This window comes from Macaca nemestrina, chromosome 17 (assembly GCF_043159975.1).
Source record: "Macaca nemestrina isolate mMacNem1 chromosome 17, mMacNem.hap1, whole genome shotgun sequence".
NCBI lineage: Eukaryota > Metazoa > Chordata > Mammalia > Primates > Cercopithecidae > Macaca > Macaca nemestrina.
The window spans coordinates 35814707-35837260 of NC_092141.1; the positions used below are offsets into that span (position 1 = coordinate 35814707).

A 22554-nucleotide genomic window follows, 5' to 3' on the forward strand; every position below is an offset into this window, starting at 1 on the left:
GAATAAATGTGCTTTATTTTCTGTCTGTAGATCTGATAAGATATTGTCTCACCAATAAAGTGCTTTTATATCTTTTTTTTTTTCTTTCTTTTTTTTTTTTTTTTTAGAAACCAGTGTCTCACTCTTGTTCAGCCTAGAGTCCAATGATGCAGTCACGGTTCACTGCAGCCTTGAACTCCTGGGCTCAAGTGATCCTTCTGCCTCAGCCTCCCTAGTAGCTAGGACTACAGGTGCGCATCACCGTGCCTGGCTAATTTTTAATATTGCTTTGTAGAAATGGGGTCTCACTGTGTTGCTCAGGCTAGTCTGGAACTCCTGGCCTACAAACAATCCTGCCGTGGCCTCCCAAAAGTACTGAGATTACAGGCGTGAGCCACCATAATTGTATTATGCTTAATTCATGAGAAAAAAATTTAATTTTCTAAGCCACGCACAGTGGCTCATGCCTATAATTACTGTACTTCTAGAGGCTGAGGTGGGAGGATCGCTTGAGGCCAGGAGTTTGGAACCAGCCGGTGCAACATAGGGAAACTTCATTGCTACCAAAAAAAAAAAATTAGCCAGGATCTGGGTGTGGTGGCTCATGCCAGTAATCCCAGCACTTTAGGAGGCCGAGGCAGGTGGATTGCTTGAGCCCAGGAATTTGAGACCAGCCTAGGCAACATGGTGAAACCCTGTCTCTACAAAAAATACAAAAATTGGCCAAGTGTGGTGGTTCACGCCTGTAATTCCAGCATTTAGGAAGCCAAGGCAGGCAGATCACTTGAAGTCAAGAGTTCGAGACCAGCCAGGCCAACATGGTGAAACCCTGTCTCTACTAAAAATACAAAAATTAGCTGGGCATGGCGGCACATGCCTGTAATCCCAGCTACTCGGGAGGCTGAGACAGGAGAATTGCTTGAACTCGGGAGGCAGTGGTTGCAGTGAGCCAAGATTGCGCCATTGGACTCCAGCCTGGGCGACAGAGCAAGACTCAAAAATAAAAAGCCGAATGTGGGTGTGGCACACACCTGTGGTCCCGGCTACTCAGGAGGCTGAGGTGGAAGGATTGCTCGAGCATAGCAGGTTGAGGCTACAGTGAGCCGTGATTGTACCACCGCATTCCAGCCTGGGTGACAGAGTGAGACTCCATCTCAAAAAAAAAAAAAAGAAATGTAATTTTCTGTCATGAATATGCATAATAATCAAAGCTAATTTTAATATCTACTCAGGTCACTAACTTTATTAGTGAAACAACAGATACTGTTACAAGTCCTATCATAAATGGTGTTCTTTATGCCCTAATGTTTTAAATGAAGTTTTTTGTTGTAAAACTGCATAAATTTCAGTCAGCAGTTTGGCCAAATAGCCAAGTGCAAAAAGTATCTGCAACTTTATGATCTGACCTGTTTGGTTTTCCTCTCATTTTTTCCTAATAGTCTTTATTTTCATGTATGTAAGCATACCATATACCAAATACCTTGTGTTACAACTTACATAAATCTTTTTTTTTTTCCCCCCAGTCTAAAGAACTCCAAATAAAAAAGCAGTTTCAGGATACCTGCAAAATCCAAACCAGACAGTACAAAGCATTAAGAAATCACCTGCTGGAGACCACACCAAAGAGTGAGCACAAAGCTGTTCTGAAACGGCTCAAGGAGGAACAGACCCGGAAATTAGCTATCTTGGCTGAGCAATATGATCACAGCATTAACGAAATGCTCTCCACACAAGCCGTGAGTTTGCTTTTTTTGGGCAAAACAAATTTAGTGCCCCTTTTCTTCCACTACTTGAATGAAATCACAGCAATTAAAGTACTAGTTGAAAATGATAGCTCTCCTGCAGCTTGGGAAATGTGGTGATGGTTCATTTTCTTTCTATTCTCAACATTGCTTGAAAATGTCATGATGCATGAGGTATGTCATGATGCATCAATTTTCTTTTTTTTTTTTTTTTTTTTTTTGGTTGAGACAGAGTCTTGCTTTGTCGCCCAGACTGGAGTGCAGTGGCCGGATCTCAGCTCACTGCAAGCTCCGCCTCCCGGGTTCACGCCATTCTCCTGCCTCAGCCTCCCGAGTAGCTGGGACTACATACGCCCGCCACCTCGTCCGGCTAGGTTTTTGTATTTTTTAGTAGAGGCGGGGTTTCACCGTGTTAGCCAAGATGGTCTCGATCTCCTGACCTTGTGATCCGCCCGTCTCGGCCTCCCAAAGTGCTGGGATTACAGGCTTGAGCCACCGCGCCCGGCCGATGCATCAATTTTCATTTATACATTTAGACATGAGGTTCTAAATAGTCTCCCTGCCAGCACAGATCCCAACACCTTACTGAGATTGGCATAGCAGCTTTGGGAAGCAGTGAGCAAAAGGTATTATAATGGGAATAAAAATGGTTGTGTTTGAGTACAAATACAAAATTTTTTTTTTTTTTTTTTTTTGAGATGGAATTTCACCCTGTCGCCCAGGCTGGATTGCAGTGGTACGATCTCAGCTCACTGCAACCTCTGCCTCCCGGGTTCAAGCGATTCTCCTTCCTTGGCCTCCCGAGGAGCTGGGATTATAGGCGCAAAATATTTTCCATATAAGAGCTTTGTAAACTTTTTTTTAAAGGGCCAGATAAGGCTGGGCGCAGCGGTTCACGCCTGTAATCCCAGCACTTCAGGAGGCCTAGGCAGATGAATCACCTGAGGTCAAGAATTCGAGAGCAGCCTGCCCAACATGGTGAAACCCCATCTCTACTAAAAATACAAAAATTAGCCAGGCGCGGTGGTGGGCGCCCATAATCCCAGCGACTCAGGAGGCTGAGGCGGGAAAATCACCTGAACCCGGGGGGCAGAGGTTGCAGTGAGCCAAGATTGCGCCGTTGCACTCAGACTGGGCAATTAAATGAGACTCTGTCTAAAAAAAAAAAAGGGGGGGGGGCCAGATAAGACTTTTTAGACAGGAGGCAAAACTAAGGCTATTATGTGGGTACTTACATGACCGCTTAAGATGTAACCCTTTCAAAATGAAACATCATTCTTAGCTCATGGGCTGTAAAAGACAAAAAAACAGGCACCTGCCCATACTTTGCTTGTAGACTATGGTTTGCTGGTCTTTGTTCTATAGTTATTTCCACTACAGAGGAAGAGATTCAGAGATCTAAAGAGATTCTAAGTTTTTCTTAAGAAAAATGTGGGCCGGGCGCGGTGGCTCAAGCCTGTAATCCCAACACTTTGGGAGGCCGAGACGGGCGGATCACGAGGTCAGGAGATCGAGACCATCCTGGCGAACACTGTGAAACCCCGTCTCTACTAAAAAAATACAAAAAACTAGCCGGGCAAGGTGGCGGGCGCCTGTAGTCCCAGCTACACAGGAGGCTGAGGCAGGAGAATGGCGTAAACCCGGGAGGCGGAGCTTGCAGTGAGCTGAGATCCGGCCACTGCGCTCCAGCCCCAGCGACAGAGCGAGACTCCGTCTCAAAAAAAAAAAAAAAAAAAAAAAAAGAAAAGAAAAATGTGGTTATTCAGGCATCCTCCAAATAGCTTATGATAGCTTTATCTTCATAATACTATTGTTAGTTATTCTGCCTTTCTTTTTCAGAGATGTTTACTCCAAGATAAAAGACAGAATCCATAGGTCATGCATTGATAGCTAACAGTAGGATATATCTGTTTCGTTTTTTTTCTCTCTCTCTCAGCTGCGTTTGGATGAAGCACAGGAAGCAGAATGCCAGGTTTTGAAGATGCAGCTGCAGCAGGAACTGGAGCTGCTGAATGCATATCAGAGCAAAATCAAGATGCAAGCTGAGGCACAACATGATCGAGAGCTTCGGGAGCTTGAACAGAGGGTCTCCCTCCGGAGGGCACTCTTAGAACAAAAGGTATAAGTAATAGAAGGGAAAATCATTGTTTTCAAATTAGCTTTTGTCAAAAGCGTTTTATAAATATATTTTCATGTTGGCAGGGGTCACATTAGATTTCTTTCACAAAACCACATTTCCTGAATTCTGGTTATGGCAGCAGTTTTTTCTTTAAAATTACTGATTCACTGATGAACCTTATCATTAATGAGCTCCAGAAATCAAGGGAATATAATTAAGTAGTAATTGCTAGAGAAAAGATATGGGTGTGTGAAGACAGTCAGTTGAATTTGAGAGTAGCAGCTCTGAATCCATGTTCCTCACTTCTGTGTTCCTAGCTTGCTCTACCTAAGGAGGTTGGAGAAAGACTTAACTAGTGAAGAAAGAGAGCTGCATTAATTGCCTGAGAGAGCCAGGGACAAAGGATCAGGAATATATACTTTACTCATATGTCCTTGGCCTGGAGCTATACAGATTGGTAGAGGATTATTGAGGGATAGAAGGTAAAATCAGTTCCACACAGGTGAAAAGTCAGGCTGAAAAAATGTTGTTTCTAGATGCACATCTTTACTTTTTCTGAATTATTCTTGTCAGATATATTAGAAAATAGAACTAGAACCCCCAAATTTCCATCCTTTGGGATACTAAGGTATGTGTGTGTGTATTAGGGAAAAGGGTGATGGACAAAAGGTTTTGAAAGGTAAAGAGAAGAAAGGCATTTGTTGCAAGAAGTGGAGATTAGGCTGGGCTTAGGCCTCCCAGCACTTTGGAAGCCAAGGCGGGAAGATGGTCTGAGCCTAGGAGTTCGAGACCAGCCTGGGCAACACAGGGAGACCCTATCTCTACAAAAAATTTAAAAAAGTAGCTGAGTGTGGTGGCACGCCCCTGTGGTCCCAGCTACTTGGGAGGCTGAGGCGGGAAGATGGATTGAGCCTAAAAGGTTGAGGCTGCAGTAAGCTATGGCTGCACCACTGCACTCTAACCTGGGCAACAGGGCAAGATCCTGTCTCAAAATAAATGAATAAATAAAACAGTGGTCGATTATCAATTGTATCCAGGATTCAGAGATACATTCCAGAACTCTTGAGTCTTAAATTCCCAACAACTGATGTAGTCTTAGGTCCCTCGGTCATTGCATTTAATACTTACCTAATGATCTTCCTAAAGTTGTCATTGTTTCTGGACCATAGGCCTGTAGATTTTTCCTCTATTTCCTATAGTTCTTGTGCTAAAAATAGAATGCCTTATTAAAGTAAAAAATATATTTTAAACCAGGTGTTGTGGCTCATGCCTATAATCCCAGCACTTGGGAGGCGGAGGCAAGCAGATCGCTTGAGCTCAGGAATTCAAGACCAGCCTGGGCAACATGGCAAAACCCTGCCTCTACAAAAAATACAAAAATTGGCCAAGTGTGGTGGCACACTCCTATAGTCCCAACTACTAGGGAGATTTAGGTGAGAGGATCGCTTGAGTCCGGGAGTTAGAGGCTGCAGTGAGCTGAGATCATGCCACTGCACTCCAGCCTGGGTTACAAAGCGATACCCTGTCTCAAAAAAAAAAAAATCTTAAAAAATATCACCTCAATAAGATATAAGATATTACTATTTCTCTAGCACAGCTGTCTTTATTACTGGCTTCTTTGAGAGGTATTTGCATCTAAATATTAACTCAATTTTATTTCTTACTCAAGATGAGAAAGCTAAGGCACAGTGGCTCATGCCTGTAATCCCAGCACTTTGGGAGGCCGAGGGGGCAGATCGCCTGTGGTCAGGAGTTCAAGACCAGCCTGGCCAACATAGTGAAACACCATCTCTACTGAAAATACAAAAATTAGCCGGGTGTGGTGGCAGGCGCCTGTAATCCCATCTACTCGGGAGGCTGAGGCAGGAGAATCCCTTGAATCTGGGAGGCAGAGGTTGCAGTGAGCTGAGATGGCGCCACTGCACTCCAGCCTGGGTGACAGAGCGAGACTCCGTCTCAAAAAATAAGATGAGAGGCCAGGCACAGTGGCTCACGCCTGTAATCCCAACACTTTGAGAGGCCAAGGGGGGCGGATCACGAGGTCAGGAGATCAAAACCATCCTGGCTAACATGGTGAAACCCTGTGTCTACTAAAAATACAAAAAAATTAGCCAGGCGTGGTGGCGGGCACCTATAGTCCCAGCTGCTCGGGAGGCTGAGGCAGGAGAATGGCGTGAACCGGGGAGGCGCAGCTTGTAGTGAGCCGAGATAGCACCACTGCACTCCAGCCTGGGCGACAGAGTGAGACTCTGTCTCAAAAAAAGTAAATAAAAATTAGATGAGAAAGATAGAAACATAAATTTTGAAAAATATAGTTTGTTCCATGTGCAAATTTCCTAAATCTGTCTCATTCCAACTTTTTTTTTTTTTTTTTTTTTTTTTGAGACGTAGTCTCGCTCTGTCACCCAGACTGGCGTGCATTGGCATAATCTCCGCTCACTGCAAGCTCCAACCAGGCTTGAGTGCAGTAGCCCGATCTCCGCTCACTGCAAGCTCCGCCTCCCGGGTTTATGCCATTCTCCTGCCTCAGCCTCCCGAGTACCTGGGACTACAGGCGCTCACCACCACACCCAGCTGCTTTTTTTGTATTTTCAGTAGAGACGGGTTTTCACCGTGTTAGTCAGGATGGTTTCGATCTCCTGACGTCGTGACCCACCTGTCTCGACCTTCCAAAGTGCTAGGATTACAGGCGTGAGCCACAGCGCCCGGCGGTCTCATTCAAACTTTTATATTTAAAATTTAAAGTCTTCTTTTAGGCTTCAGTATTATCACTAAATGAAAAACTCCCTATGGTATTTCAAGAATGGTGTTACAAGAGAAATATCGGCACTATTAAAGTGTGATTGTAATTTTAGCTCCACCTGGTGGTTAACAGTTAAACAGCATTAATTAGCATCTTAGTCTTATTTAATATCCTAACCAAAAACTGCATGTTAATACAAAGCCATTACAATGCAGGCATAAAATCAGTACTCATTGACTCATTGGTGAAGGTACAGTAACACTTTTATACAGTGCTAATACATCTTGGAAAGCAATTTGGAGTTGCGTGTATGTATACTTGTTTGGTTTTTTTGTTTGTTTGTTTCAGCAGTCTCTCTCTATTGCCCAGGCTGGAGTCCAGTGGTACAATCTCAGCTCACTGCATTCTCCATTTCCCAGGCTCAAGCAGTCCTCCCACCTCAGCCTCACAACTACAGGCATGCACCACCATGACCACTGATTTTTTTTTTTTTTTTTGGAGGGGGCAAGGGTAGAAATGGGGTTTCTCCATGTTGCCCAGGCTGGTCTCGAACTCCTAGGCTCAAGCAATCTGCCCACCTCAGCCTCCCAAAGTGCTAGGATTGCAGGCCTGAGCCACTGCGCCTGGCCTGGAGTTGTATATTTAGCCTTGTAAATGTTAAGTGTTTAAAACTTTGAGGAAAAGAAATCCAAATTACAGAAAGAAAGGAAAAGAAATCCAAATTACAGAAAAAAACACTGCATAAGTGTTAATTATAACAACTTTATAATAGTTTAAAACAACCTATTTAAAATAGAGAAATGGCTGGGTGCTGTGGCTCATGCCTGTAATCCCTGCACTTTGGGAGGCTGAGGCAGGTGGATCACGAGGTCAGAAGTTCAAAACCAGCCTGGCCAAAATGGTGAAACCCCATCTCTACTAAAAATACAAAAATTAGCTGGTCATGGCCCAGCTACTCAGGAGGCTGAGGCAGGGGAATCGCTTGAACCTGGGAGGCAGAGGTTTCAGTAAGCTGAGATCACGCCACTGCACTCCAGCCTGGCAACAGAGCAAGACTCCGTCTGAAAAAAAAAAAGTAAATATGGCCAAGCCAACAATAAAATCTTACTCAGTCATTTAAATGATGTCTGCATAAACAGTACTAATAAGGAAAAATGTTTGTGATGTGTTTAACAAAATTTTAAAAGACAAATCCTACTTGAAGTAATGTTAGTAGTGGCTATGTTAATGTGATAGGTTGATTTTTTTTCTCTGTTTCTTTTTTAAATATGGTTTTATTCATTTCATAATGGAAAAATGCATACAATTAGTATTTAAAAGAGTAAAAGAACAAAGGATGGTACATCTATAGTGCTTCAAGGTGTTACTTGGTTTTTATGGCTAATATTTTGCCTTTCAAGCGAAGTATGTGACTGCAAGGCAGGCTGGGGTCAATTAGCAATCACTAAGACCCTGTACCCTCTCTACAAAAACTTTGTAAAATCCTAGAAGCTGTAATTTGTGCACTTTATGCTTGCCGGTTGTACATACAGATGAGGAGATATCTGAAAATAAATAGAAATGGAACTGGAGTGAATGTTAGTTGATTCTAGGTGAAAAATCATTCTGTTTGAAGATTGTTGTAAGTCTCCAAGTGAACCAAAAATTGTTCATTTAGGTTGAGACACAAACAAAATGAGCCTCACATGTACATGAAGTCTTGTTTCAATATTTGTCATCCTTCATTTACATTAAATTTTTAGATAACAACACAACTATAAATGTTAAATTATATGTGAAATATATATATATGAAAAGTAGTAGTATTTCCAGAGTATAAATGACCTTGTTTTATCATCTCATTTACTTTTCTCTCAAGATTTCTCTTAGTATTAACATCATGGTTAGTAATGTTTTTAAGAAAGAATTAAAATTTGGGGGTAGGTGCAGTGGCTTATGCTGTAATCCTAGCACTTTGGAAGGCCGAGGGGAGCGGATCACTTGGTGCTCAGGAGTTTGAGACCAGCCTTGGCAACATGGTGAAACCCCACCTCTACAGAAAAAAAAAAAAAACACAAAAATTAGTTGGGTGTAGTGGTGTGCACCTGTCAGCTCCTCTGGAGGCTGGGGTGTGGAGGATTGCTTGAACCTTTGAGGTAGAGGTTGCAGTGAGCCAAGATTGCACCACTGCACTCCAGCCTGGGCGACAGACCAGACCCTGTCTCAAAAAACAACAAACAAACATATTTTTGCATAGGAAACAAATAAAAAATTGCAGAAGAGGCCGGATCACTTGAGATCAGGGGTTTGAGAGCAGCCTAGGCAACATGGTGAAACTTCTCTACCAAAAATACAAAAAATTAGCCGGGTGTGGTGGTGCATGCCTGTTTTTTTTCTTTTGTTTTGTTTTGTTTTTTGTTTTTTTGAGACAGAGTTTCACTCTTGTTGCCCAGGCTGGAGTGCAGTGGCATTATCTTAGATCACTGCAACCTCCGGCTCCCGGGTTCAAGCGATTCTCCTGCTTCAGCCTCCCGAGTAGCTGGGATTACAGGCATGCACCACCACGCCCGTCTAATCGTGTATTTTTACTAGAGATGGGGTTTCTCCATGTTGGTCAGGCTAGTCTCAAACTCCCAACCTCAGGTGATCTGCCCACCTCAGCCTCCCAAAGTGCTGGGATTACAGGCGTGAGCCACCACGCCCAGCCAATTTTTGTATTTTTAGTAGAAATACCCAGTTACCCAGGAGGGTAAGGTGGGAGGATTGCCTGAGCCTGGGAGGTGGAGGTTGCAGCGAGCCAAGATCGTGCCACTGGACTCCAGCCGGGGTGACAGAGCAAGACCCTGTCTCAAAAAAAAGCAAAAATTGCAGTAGAATGTGGCAAGATACAATAACATTTCATAAGGTACAGCATAAATACAAAAGTATAGGAGTGATTTACTCTATAGGGGAGGGAAAGTGGGGCAAAGAAATCTCAGGGAGATGGAATAAAGAGTGCTTTCTGAAGGAAGAATAGGTTAACCAGGAACACAAGGAATGTGTAAAGGCGTGGAGAAATGATAAAATAAGAAATATTTGCGAGAAATTACAAACAGGCCAGGATGGACTGGAGTAAGAAGAATTTGAAAATTGTTATTCTAAAACATGTTATTAAAAAGGCATTAGAGAGGCATTTTATATGAAGGTTGAAGGAGGACTTAAACATGGATTATTCTTCTCAGGGAAAGATACCAAATGTCTGTATGTCTGTACCATCTTCTTTGAGACTTATTTGCTCCACTTTTCCTCCCCTATAGAGCAAAAAAAAGTTCGATACTTTTTTTTTTTTTTTTTTTTGAGACTAAGTCTCACTCTGTTCCCCAGGCTGGAGTGCAGTAGCCCAATCTTGGCTCACTGCAACCTTCATCTCCCAGTTTCAAGTGATTATCCTGCCTCAGCCTCCTGAGTAGATGGGATTACAGGCACCTGTCACCACTCTCAGCTAATTTTGGTTTTTGTTTTTGGGTTTTGTTTTGTTTTGTTTTGTTTCTTGAGACGGAGTTTCACTCTTGTTGCCCACGCTTGAATGCAATGACGCTATCTCGGCTCACCGCAACCTCCGCCTCCCAGGTTCAAGCAATTCTGCTTCAGCCTCCCGAGTAGCTGGGATTACACACATGCACCACCATGCCCATCTAATCGTGTATTTTTACTAGAGATGGGGTTTCTCCATGTTGGTCAGGCTGGTCTCGAACTCCCAATCTCAAGTGATCTGACCACCTCAGCCTCCCAAAGTGCTGGGATTACAGGCGTGAGCCACCGCACCTGGCTAATTTGTGTATTTTTAGTAGAGACAAGGTTTCGCCATCTTGGCCAGGCTGGTCTCACCTCCTGACCTGAAGTGATCCACCCGCCTCAGCCTCCCAAAATGTTGAGATTACAGACATGAGCCACCATGCCCGGCCTCGATACATTTTTTATTTCTGTAGTATCCTTACAAATATCTTAACCCATTCTATTGCAGTTTTTTATTTGTATTTGCTTCCCATGAAAAAATTTTTGTTCAGTTTGTTTGTTTGTTTGTTTGTTTTGAGATGGAGTCTTACTCTGTTGCCCAGGCTGGAGTGCAGTGGTGTGATCTCTGCTCACTGCAACCTCTGCCTACCAGGTTGAAGTGATTATTCTGCCTCAGCCTCCCAAGTAGCAGGGATTACAGACGTGTGCCACCACGCCCAGCTAATTTTTGTATTTTTAGTAGAGATGGGGTTTCACCATGTTGGCCAGGCTGGTCTCGAACTTCTGACCTCAAGTGATCTACCCGCCTCAGCCTCCCAAAGTGCTGAGATTACAGGCGTGATCCACCACGCCTGACCCAGATAGGACTTTTGACTTTAACGGAATCATAATTCCACTGTGATATCTAACAGAATTCATAATAATTTTTAAATGCATGTCTAAATTTCCCCTATTATCGCAAATCCCCAATCCCAGCACTTTGGGAGGCTGAAGTGGGAGGATCATCTGAGGTCAGCAGTTCAAGATCAGCCTTGCCAACATGGTGAAACCCCATCTCTACTAAAAATACAAAAATTAGCTGGATGTGGTGGCACATGCCTGTAATCCCAGCTACTCGGGAGGCTGAGGCTAGAGAATCGCTTGAACCCAGGATGCAGAGGTTGCAGTGAGCTGAGACAGTGACATTCCACTCCAGCCTGGGCAACAGAGCAAGACTCCGTCTTGGGAAAAAAAACAACAACTTGATTTTACACATTTAAAAAATATAAATTATACTGATTCCCTGATTCCTAAGGGACATCTCTTTTTATTTTTATTTATTTTTTGTTTTTTATTTTTTTGTGAGATGGAGTCTCACTCTGTCGCCAAGGCTGGAGTGCAGTGGCATGATCTTGGCTCACTGCAACGTCCACCTCCCAGGTTCACACCATTCTCCTGCCTCAGCCTCCCGAATAGCTGGGACTACAGGGGCCTGCCACCACCATGCCTGGCTAATTTTTTGTATTTTTAGTAGACATGGGGTTTCACCATGTTAGCCAGAATGATCTCTATCTCCTGACCTCAGGATCCACCTGCATCAGCCTCCCAAAGTGCTGGGATTACCAGCGTGAGCCACCGCGCCCGGCCTTGATTTTTAAATGTATATCCATAGCGTCAAATAATAGACACTAGAGACTACAGAAGGTGGGAGGGTGGGAGATGAGTGAGGGATGAAAAATTACCTGTTGGGTATAGTGTTCCCTATTCAAGTTATGGGTGCACTAAAAGCCCAGACTTCACCACTACGCAATACACGCATGTAAAAAAATCTGCAGTTGTACCCCCTGAATATATAAAAACTTTAAAAATTTTTTAATAAAGGGAAAAATTTAAATAAAATTTGAAACTCATGGACAAATGTACATCCATAAAATAGCCACTTCAAAGCTGAATGATTATTACTTCCTTTATTTATAGACTTAAAAAAAATAAATTGGCTCTCATTTTTCTTCCTTCGTCCAATCTCCAACAGATTGAAGAAGAGATGTTGGCTTTGCAGAATGAGCGCACAGAACGAATACGAAGCCTGTTGGAACGTCAAGCCAGAGAGATTGAAGCTTTTGACTCTGAAAGCATGAGATTAGGTTTTAGTAATATGGTCCTTTCTAATCTCTCCCCTGAGGCATTCAGCCACAGCTACCCAGGAGCTTCTGGTTGGTCACACAACCCTACTGGGGGTCCAGGACCTCACTGGGGTCATCCCATGGGTGGCCCACCACAAGCTTGGGGCCATCCAATGCAAGGTGGACCCCAGCCATGGGGTCACCCCTCAGGGCCAATGCAAGGGGTACCTCGAGGTAGCAGTATGGGAGTCCGCAATAGCCCCCAGGCTCTAAGGCGGACAGCTTCTGGGGGACGGACGGAGCAGGGCATGAGCAGAAGCACGAGTGTCACTTCACAAATATCCAATGGGTCACACATGTCTTATACATAACTTAATAATTGAGAGTGGCAATTCCGCTGGAGCTGTCTGCCAAAAGAAACTGCCTACAGACATCGTCACAGCAGCCTCCTCACTTGGGTACTACAGTGTGGAAGCTGAGTGCATATGGTATATTTTATTCATTTTTGTAAAGCGTTCTGTTTTGTGTTTACTAATTGGGATGTCATAGTACTTGGCTGCCGGGTTTGTTTGTTTTTTTAACTTTTGGGGAAATTTTGAAAAGTGGAGTTGATATTAAAAATAAATGTGTATGTGTGTGTATATATATATACATATATACACATATATTATGCATGTGGTGGAAATAATTGGCTAGATAGGGGATTTTTCTGAACATGGCAAAAATAAAACACAGCAAAGTGGCTTCAGTTATCACTTTTGGGTGTCTGTATCGTAAGAAGTTTCTGAAAAGATGTAAAGCCTTTTTATCCCATATCCCAAATTCTTATGAGCCACTCACAGCAGGCAGCATATGTTGAAATAAGTTATTACTGGTACACACCTGCATCCCCTCACTAATATATTTATTTGTTATTAAATTGATCTGACTTCTCAGCCTCATTTGGACTAAAAAAAGGAAGCAGAAATCCATGAACACATTACTTCTCGGCCTTTTGGCTAAGATCAAGTATAGAAATCCATGAACACTAAACGACTGCATTGACTTTTTCAGAGAGTAGAAAACGACCTAGTTTTTTTTTTTCCTGAATGCTTCATAGGCTTGTGAGTGATTTTTGTCCATTCAGTTGTGCCTTCTTTGTATTACGATAAGATGGGGGTACTTAAGGAGATCATAAGTTGTGTGGATTGCATTAACAAATCTGTGAGCCTTCAATGGGGAAGACCAGAAGGGTGAGAGGGGCCCAGAAAGTTCATATGGTGGGTATGTCCCGCAGCAGAGTGAGGTGAAGCTTACATGTCCTGATGTTTTGTTGCTTATACTGTGATATCTCATCCTAGCTAAGCTCTATAACGCCCAAGACCCCAAACAGTACTTTTATTTTGTTTGTACAAAAAGAAAGACATATAGCCAATACAAATCAAATGCCAGAGGTATTTGAATGATGCCATATTTGCAAATTGCCATCTATTGAAATTCTCATCACACTACATAGACATAATTATTATCTCCTTTTGGCTTATGTGATTTTCTGTTTACAAGTAGAATAGCCAATTATTTAAATGTTTAGTTGCCACAGTGAACCAGGAGTCACTGAGCCAATGACTTTACCAGCTGCTGACTAATCCTCATCACCACTGTAGATTTTGCTGCATGTGCAGGTCCTCTATTTTTAATTGCTGTTTTCATTGCTGCAGTACTTTACAAACTTCTAGTTCGTTGAGGCTTAGTGGCCATTTGGCATCAAGTTAACATCACACAATAGGAAACACCACTTCCACAAGTCTCAAGCCTCAGTGCTAAAGTACTACTGAAAAGGAACTAGGAAGTTTGGCCAATTAAGAAAAAAAAGTAAAAGTAAGTTATAGTGGTCAGGGAATCTCTTGACGAAAGCTAACTCTTTTTCAGGGGGCACATGTTTTGTTTTGTTTTTTGTTTTGTTTTGTTCTGTTTTGTTTTGTTGTACAATGAAGGATGAACCCAATGCTAAAAAGTCAGTTGTTTTGTTGGTTTTCCATTTTTTGTATAGAAATTGAGTTGGAGGTGGGTAGGAAGCTGTGAGTATGACTTGAAGAAAAATATCCTTTTCAATGACAAATCAGAGTTTCTTACAAGTTACTGTCCTGCTCCCTTCCAAGTTGTCTTGAAGAATCCTTGCTGCTAACTCTGGATCCTGCTTCTCCTATAGTCAGGGGGCTCCAAGGTAGAACTCTCTTAAGTCCCTCTCAGTGGCACTCTTTGCCTAGACCAAACTAATGACCAAATAGTAATCAATCTATCGCTGTTGAAATCCTGGTTTTCTCAACCAAATTTTAAGTCTTCCCCAGGTATGTCAGTCGAGTTGCCATGAATCCTCGCCTGTAGGAGTTTCTGAGATTCAGGAAACTGGAAGGAAATTAATGTTTTAATGTAAATGTTTTTAAAACCAAAATCACCATAGAGTTCACACAAAATTTTAGGCAGTGTTTCAAGAAGCACTCTTATGTGTTGTCCTTTCAGCCATGCTCCAGGTCACCAGTTTTTAGGTAAATATGACATGTACTTAAAATATCAGTGAAAGGGGCTTTTGGTTGTCTCAGTATCTTTTTTGCATTCAGGTATTATAGTGTTTCCAACAAATTGAGAAATCTACGTATTTGGTGTCAAATGATAAGAGAGAGCTTTAGAATTTAATAAAATATCAAAAATATAATTTGATACCCTTAAAAATTATTCATAGATCTGGCTGCTCTGTACTACTGGATGGGTGGAATAGGGAAGCAGATTAGTTTTGCATACAAAACTCTTTCTTTTTTTTTTTTTTTTGAGACGGGGCTCTGCCGCCCAGGCTGGAGTGCAGTGGCCGGATCTCAGCTCACTGCAAGCTCCGCCTCCCGGGTTCACGCCATTCTCCTGCCTCAGCCTCCCGAGTAGCTGGGACTACAGGCGCCCGCCACCGCGCCCGGCTAGTTTTTTGTATTTTTTAGTAGAGACGGGGTTTCACCGTGTTAGCCAGGATGGTCTCGATCTCCTGACCTCGTGATCCGCCCGTCTCGGCCTCCCAAAGTGCTGGGATTACAGGCTTGAGCCACCGCGCCCGGCCACAAAACTCTTGCAAACCCAGAATACTACTGGTGGTACATTTTAAAGTCCAGTTGTGGACTTAAATTTAAGTCAAATTGAGTTACTGAGTCCATTCAGATCTCCAGTAGGGTTTTTTATCTTACATAATTATTTGGCCACCTGTTTTACATGTAGATCATGACTCTGCCTGGATTTTACCATTAAGTTAATTTTAAAGTATATATATAGTTTACAAAAATGATTCAAATTAATTGGTTTGTATATGTTTGTGAGATCTAGCTTCTGAGGAATCTCATACATGGTAGGAACCATCACAGAGTAAAGCTTGTAGCAGAAAAATTGGAAAGGTTTCGAGATATCCTAGGGAAAGAGCAAGCACTCTCTGGGGAATCAGTGGGCAAATATCAATATTTGATCAAATTAACACTACCTCCTTCCCAGTGTTGGTGTTCACTCACTATATATGTCTTTAAGAAAATTAAAAGTGTGGAAAATTTGTGTAGCATATCAAGAAGTTGTAAATGCTATATCTGGTATCCAGAGGCTGGCTGTAAAAAGTTCCTTGGTGTCACTCTATCTCCCATTTTTTTGGTTAGCATTTTAAAAATGCAAAGCCACATACTTTGAAATATATTATTCCAAATTGAGCTCCCTTCCCTTTGCACATATTTTTTCCTCCCCTTATTGAAGTCAGCTCAAACCCCAAATTCTAGTATCCAGAAGTATTTTTGTTTGTATAATGTTATCTGAAAAATGTGTTTATATTATATTTTCAGAGCTGCAATTCTTATTTGCCATTTCAATACCTACAGATAAAGAGTCTTACATTTGAAGCCACACACACTGGTGTAATATGCTTAATACTCTAGGTCAAGGATTTGTTGGTAAATGGAACATTTTAGCATAGTCATTATGATATTTGGTTGCCTAGACATCAGGCAAACATTCAGTACACTAAAGAAACTATCCTGGACACTCCCTCCCACCTCCACCAATTTTTTTCTCACCCCCTTTTCAAAAATTGAAAACTCTATGAGTGTCTTTTTCAGACCATAAAGCAGACTTTAGTGACTTTCTATTTCTGTAAATACTAAATGTCTGGCATTTTAAACTTTTATAGAATACATTGTGTTGGACACTGGAATAATACTATTTATTTTCACCTGTGAAAAATGACTTCATTGTACTTGAAACACCTCCTTTGCATTTCTCCATTTGTGCCATTCACTAGTGGAAATAAATTGTATTATACCATGATCTACTGGCTTTTTAAAACTGTGTTAAATATGCACATTTTTGGCACAGCTATTATCATTTGTATGTATATATTGTATATACATATAAGTGTGTGTATAGATGGATGGATGTAACTCATACTGTACATTTCCATCAGGGCACTTAAAGTTCTGTTATTTTTGTTTGGTTTTGTTATTTCAGTCCTCAGTTAAGGCAAGAATGCATGTGTTTCTTAAGAATGTGTACTCTGCGTTGATATTTATGAGAAGGTCGTCATTAGATGCAGTCTTTTCCTTTTTAATCCCCTCTTGGCATTTGTGTGAGTGGAGAGGACGTTAAATAAAATTTGGAATCATAAGTTGCAATGCAGTAAAATGGTGCTGGGGAAGGAGCCGGTTAGTGTTTCTGTGAGTTTGTGTTGTGATGCAATAAAAGATAAGTAATGCAGAGAGAGATGAACCATGGAAAGTAAGAACACTGGTGGTGATTCCTCTGCAAAGATGATTACATCACACAATCTTCATGTGCTTTCTGTATGTATTTCTTAGTAGTGATACCATTGATCCTCTTACTTTTTTTACTCCATTAATACTAATAATTATATACTTTGCTGAGGATCAAAACAGCCAAGAAAGGAATTACTGCTAAAACATCTAAGATTCTCCTAAACTGTAACGTCAACAGGAAATGGCCACTGGGAGAGAAGGATTTGGTATTGGGTGAGGGGCTTTCTCCCTTTACCTGCCTCTTCTTGCTTGCTCTAATAGTTCTTTGTGCACCTTCCACCACTTCTGAGCCACTACTATTCAAGTAGAGATTTGCCCCAACACATGAACTTTTTCCTTGGAGGTTTAAATGGCCCTGCGTTTTGTCCTATGCTCACAATGTGAAGTGTCTTGTGTATTCAAGTCAAAAAATAGTATGTTTAAGGTATATAAGTGTGAATCTCCTATAATGATGGAAGAAGATATTCTCTTGTCTTAGATAGAAAAGAGCCTTCTCTAAGAGCAGTGTCAAAACTTGGGCTGTCATCTTTGAGCTGTTTACCAAAATGCAGACCATTATTGAAGAAAAACAAATTCTCTATTTTGTTTTCCCCCATCTAACATGATAGTGCCCACAACCAGGTTGTAGCATTGCCTTTTAAAAGAGACTCACTCACTCTTAGTTTTTAAGAACTGGAAATTTCCCATCCTCAGATTCCTTCAAGGATGAAGAGTTGGCTGTACACTTAGCAGACTTGCCTCTTATATGCAAGGACTACTGATTGAAGTCTGTTTTGCTGTGTCTGGTTATGTTGTCTGCACTTTTATGAAATCACTACAATAGGTCTGCATTGGAAATGACTATTAATTTGTAAAGAAGTAAGTTTTATTAAACACTGTCTAGAAAAAGAAAGTGAAGCTGAGAACTCTTCCTTTATTGTACTTTTATATTTTCTGCTGAATTCTGGTAGTTCCTTTAAAGTCATGTTGACTAATGTTTTCCTCCTTGTTTGTATTCAGATTTCCAAAGTTTCACTCATACAAGGGAAGAGACTCCATCTGGCTTAATAGTAGTCTTTAAATCATAAGAAATATATAAATTAGCATGCACCTTATCTGCCTGTTGTGGGTTTCTTAAACTTGCACTTCCTACCCACCCAAAGATAGATATCCTTTAAAGAAAATAAAGGCAGAGAATTAAAACTGGGGAGCCATTTACTATGTCACCGTCACTGTTAACTGTTTCCCAGCAATCTAAACTTTCTGAAGTTTCAGAGGTTTTTTTTTTTTGTTTGGTTGGTTGGTTTTTTTTTTTTTTTTTTTTTTTTTTTTTTTTTTTTGTATATATGTCTGTGTGATTGTATTGTATTGTTTTCTTTTTAAATATACAAGGAATTCTTTAAGTAGAGAAAAAGGTTAATCCTCACTGAAACACCAGGATGCCCACTGGATATACTAATCTGAACATCTGTAGGTAGTTTGTCATGAAAAAGTGGAGAGAAGATGAGACTTTTGAATGAATGAAAAAGGGTATCTTGATGCCCAGAATTCCCCCCAAAGTACGGGTAATTCAACCTGCACAGTTTTGTTTCACTCAAAGTATTTAGCACTTGTGAGTGAAAAATCATGTAATTATCTGTAAATATGTAGCTAACAAATTGACCTAGTTTCTGTATTTTTTTGTTTTTGTACTAAAGTTTATAGGTCTGTGCCAGCTAGAGAGAAGTTGCTGTCATTACCAGTTGTGGTCCTAGCATCTAACCCTGAAACCATCCTAGGTGACATTTTTAGAATTAATACTTAAATGTTGTTAAACAGGGGGAAATAAAGCTTAATCATTGGTCAGGTTTGAGATCTTTTGCAGTGAAATAACTTTATTTAATATAAATGATCACATGTCCTCAATCATGAATGAGGTAGGGAGCCTCTCTCCCCCAGTGGCCATGTTTACAAAAGTGTGTTTTGTCTATAAAGTGCAAGTGTTTTAATGTTTATGTAAATTATGCAGGTGATAAAATGGTTTGGAACTGTTTATTGGGCTCTTTAACTGAATTTTCAAATGAAATGAACTATGCTTATTGCTGGCACATTGATCCCATTTCTGGAACATTACGTATGTTCTTTTGTCATTGCCCAATTTAACCTCCCTTTCTCTGATATGCCTTGTAGCCAAAGTATTAAAGGCTGATGAACATAGACGAGGGAAATGCATTTCTTAGAAATCCATGAACTCTCAGTTGTATGCTTTCAGTACTCGTGTTAATATGTTTCTATGGCAACTCTGAGGTCAGTGGTTTAGAAATGAGATACCAGTGTTAATGAAAAGTGTGTGCTCTTTGCTTTTGCATGGCTTGGCTTAGTATCCAAGGTGTATTAGGGCCACTTGAAAGCATGAAGACCAGTTATATAGGGAACAGGATTCTCTCAGTGGCACATTTTGCTTTTTCTGAGCCCCAAATACATTGCCTGGGCATGAACATAGTTACCATAAATTGCACATGGTCATGGAGTGAATTATGTGACTTTAAAGGAGGTAACTGCCCAACATTTGCTGATTCTGGGTGGTCTATGTGACCGTTTGGCACGTATCCAAAAACCCAGAGGCTATTGGAACCCTTCCAACCCTTTTTCCTTTGTCATAGACAAGTGTATATATAACTTATCAAGATGTTGGCTGTCCTGGTGTATTGCCAGACAGCTCTCTTTTGGTTCCCATTCCAAATGTGCTGCTGTCCTTCTTTGCATTTCACAGTATCAAAGAAACCACCACCCTTCTTCATAACAGCATTTTATGCCTTTTATTCCACATTAAATGGGAATTGTGCCTACTTAGGAGTGCCCCTCCAATTAATTACATGCGTCCAAGAATAATCCAAGCCAGAGACACAAGGTGGGAAAACATTTCAAACAAACAAAAAAAGTCCTCTTAAGGCCAGTAATTTATCTGCAAAGGTATTTTATCACACCTTGACACCTTATATATGAGCCTGTTAGGAGTTGCAGGTGGTTTCATTGAGTAAAATCCAAGAAAAGAGAAGGATGTGTGTGTGGGGTTTCTATTAGAAGATAATTTTGTTCCCATTTTACCTTTCCTTTTTCGATCCTTCTCTGCTAGAACAGGTTAATTCTCCAAATCTTTTTTTTTTTTTTTTTTTTTTTTTTTTTTTTTTTTTTTTAAGGGAAATTTTTACAAAAGCAATGGTTGGATGGATGTAAATAACATTTAAAGTATACTGCACATAACTTCCCCGGACTGTTCCAATCTGATAATTTGTAAATGCTTTAGAGTTTTTTAAATTAACACTTGTGTTGCTAAATCCTATTTATGTAAGTCTGCTAAAGTTTTTTAGCCCACTTAAAACTTAAGACAACCATTTAAATAATGGATGGGTTACTATAAGCAAATTAGCTTTCAGAACCCCCTTGTTTTAGTATATGAAAAAGCCTAATGCGCATTAATGAGGTTGAAGAGACTATGAGAAATATGTATAGTGTATATTTTAAAACAGCTTTGCTTGTATTGTGAAGATTTAAAAACAAACTTGAGATTTCTAACGTAACTATTAACACAGTTTTAACATAAGTTATCCCACTGGGTTTAAGAGCATCTTGAATGTATAATCCTTTTTGTAACCCAGGTTGGTTTCTACTTTTACCAGTCACCCAAACGTATTTATGTTTTTAGTTTTATGTACTCATTTCCCTTTGTTTTCCCCAAACAGCATGATTTTTTTTTGCACATGTAGAAATTTTTTAAAAGAAAGAAATTAGTACATCATTTTCTCTGGATTTTCTTCACTTCCGTCTTCCTTTCTACTAACCCCTTCCTTAAAGGCCATATCACTCCATTTGCATTATTTGTGCAAATGCCAGGGTTGGTTTTTATTTTTATTTTTGCTATTTACCTAAAAAAAGAAAATGCTTCGGTCAATTGCTTTTTTATTTAAAAAAAAAAAAAAAAGAAAAGAAAAAAAGCTGTAACCTTATCATTTCTGAGTAGACCATTGAGAGATGAATGCACACCTGTAATAGCCCAGGACCAGCTCTGGTGGCTAAAGGGAATATGTTAACTAAGCAAGAGGTTCTTTTCTAAAAGTGGTATCTGTTATCCACAATGTATTTCAGTTATTCCCACAAGTCAGGGGTCCAGATAAAATGAGGGTTATCAGCTAACTGATATGCTATCATTGAGGTTCATCAATGAATTTGTACATTTCTAGTTCCCTTTGGTGAAGGGAAAAATGATGATTTTTGCAAGACCTAGATTTTGGCTTGGTTTCTTGCCTCCTTTTTTGGCAGCCTTCATCTTCTCATCTCCCAAACCCCTTGAGCCTGTAGGGTTTTCATAGTGGACAAAGAACTTGTGGTCTTTTAAAACTGGGACTGATATTTTTTTGAGAGAGTATCGTGTTGAAAGTGTGATGTTCTACCACTTTACCAATAACTAATTTTAAATACACACTGTCCTCTCGATTTTTGGACCAAACAGACGCTCACAGTGGAGGCTTATCAAGGGTTGCATTGGGGAAGAAGCCTCTCCCTTTCTGTCAGCACCAGCTGGTAAAGGTGACTGTACAGATGTGCATTTTCCTTTTGGTATAAATGGTCCACAGCACTAACTGGTAAGGCTTATTGTACAGTATATTGTCAGTATTCTTCTGGTTCAGCATACCTTATAGTTCATATATAACCTGTATTAATTGTATAGATCGTGCATTTAAAGCTGTTACCAAGTTGTCAGAACATAAGAGCGAAAACAAGGTCATATGTAATATTTTGTTTGTAAGTATCCTTTGTATCATAGCAAAGGAAATGTTTAAAAAAATCAACTGTAATAAAGTAATTTTAGTACACAGTGTCTGTCCAGTTTTTTAAAGCAATTTTATTCCCATGAAGATAAACTCTTTCTGTTGAGTGACTGTTGGATAATTACTGAACCTTAGGCAGTGTGCTGAATGTTGGGGTTACAAAAATGGGATTACCACTCAGATGGTAAGAGTGTACCATCTGATAAAGATATAAACCCTCGTCCGGGTGTGATGGCTCTCATCTGTAATCCCAGCACTTTGGGAGGCTGAGGTCAGTGGATCACCTGAGGTCAGGAGTTCGAGACCAGCCTGGCCAACATGGTGAAACCCTGTCTCTAGTAAAAATGGAAAAATTAGCTGGGTGTGGTGGCGGGCACCTGTAATCCCAGCTACTTGGGAAGCTGAGGCAGGAGAATCGCTTGAACCCGGGAGGTGGAGGTTGCAGTGAGCTGAGATCGTGCCACTGCACTCCAGCCTGGGTAACAGAGTGAGACTCCGTCAAAAAAAAAAAAAAAAAAGACATAAACCCTCTAGGCTAATTGGCTTGCCTCCTGTCTGCCCAGAGTGAAGTGGCCTATTGTGTTCTGGGTGTGAGATTATTCTAGTTGAAATTCTGACTGCTTGATCCAAGTTTTTAAGTTTTATTTATACCTTGTGGTCTGCATAACTACAGCTCCGATACATGGAGCCATAAATGTAAGCAGTTCCCTTGGGTCTTGCACAAAGCCTCAAAAGGTAGTCTTACCTGGGCTTATCTCCCTAGATTTGAAAAATCACATTTTAGCCCTGTATGGGGGCAGTAA

The 22554-nt window shown here is 40.8% G+C and overlaps 1 protein-coding gene across 3 annotated transcripts in view; it reads left to right on the forward strand.

The window, feature by feature from the left end:
• The window catches only part of LOC105476646 (TAO kinase 1), a 172233-nt gene extending 150437 nt beyond the window's left edge, over positions 1 to 21796 (forward strand). For 2 of the 3 annotated variants that reach the window (XM_024791250.2, XM_071082602.1), the window contains exons 19-21: positions 1503 to 1715; positions 3658 to 3840; positions 12069 to 21796. In XM_024791250.2, coding sequence (XP_024647018.1) covers positions 1503 to 1715; positions 3658 to 3840; positions 12069 to 12530 — 858 coding nt within the window. In that variant the 3' untranslated portion in view covers positions 12531 to 21796. Of the gene's footprint in view, positions 1 to 1502; positions 1716 to 3657; positions 3847 to 12068 lie in introns of those variants that run through there. The other variant, XM_024791253.2, reaches the window with a different exon arrangement.
• The last annotated feature ends 758 nt before the right edge of the window (positions 21797 to 22554 follow it).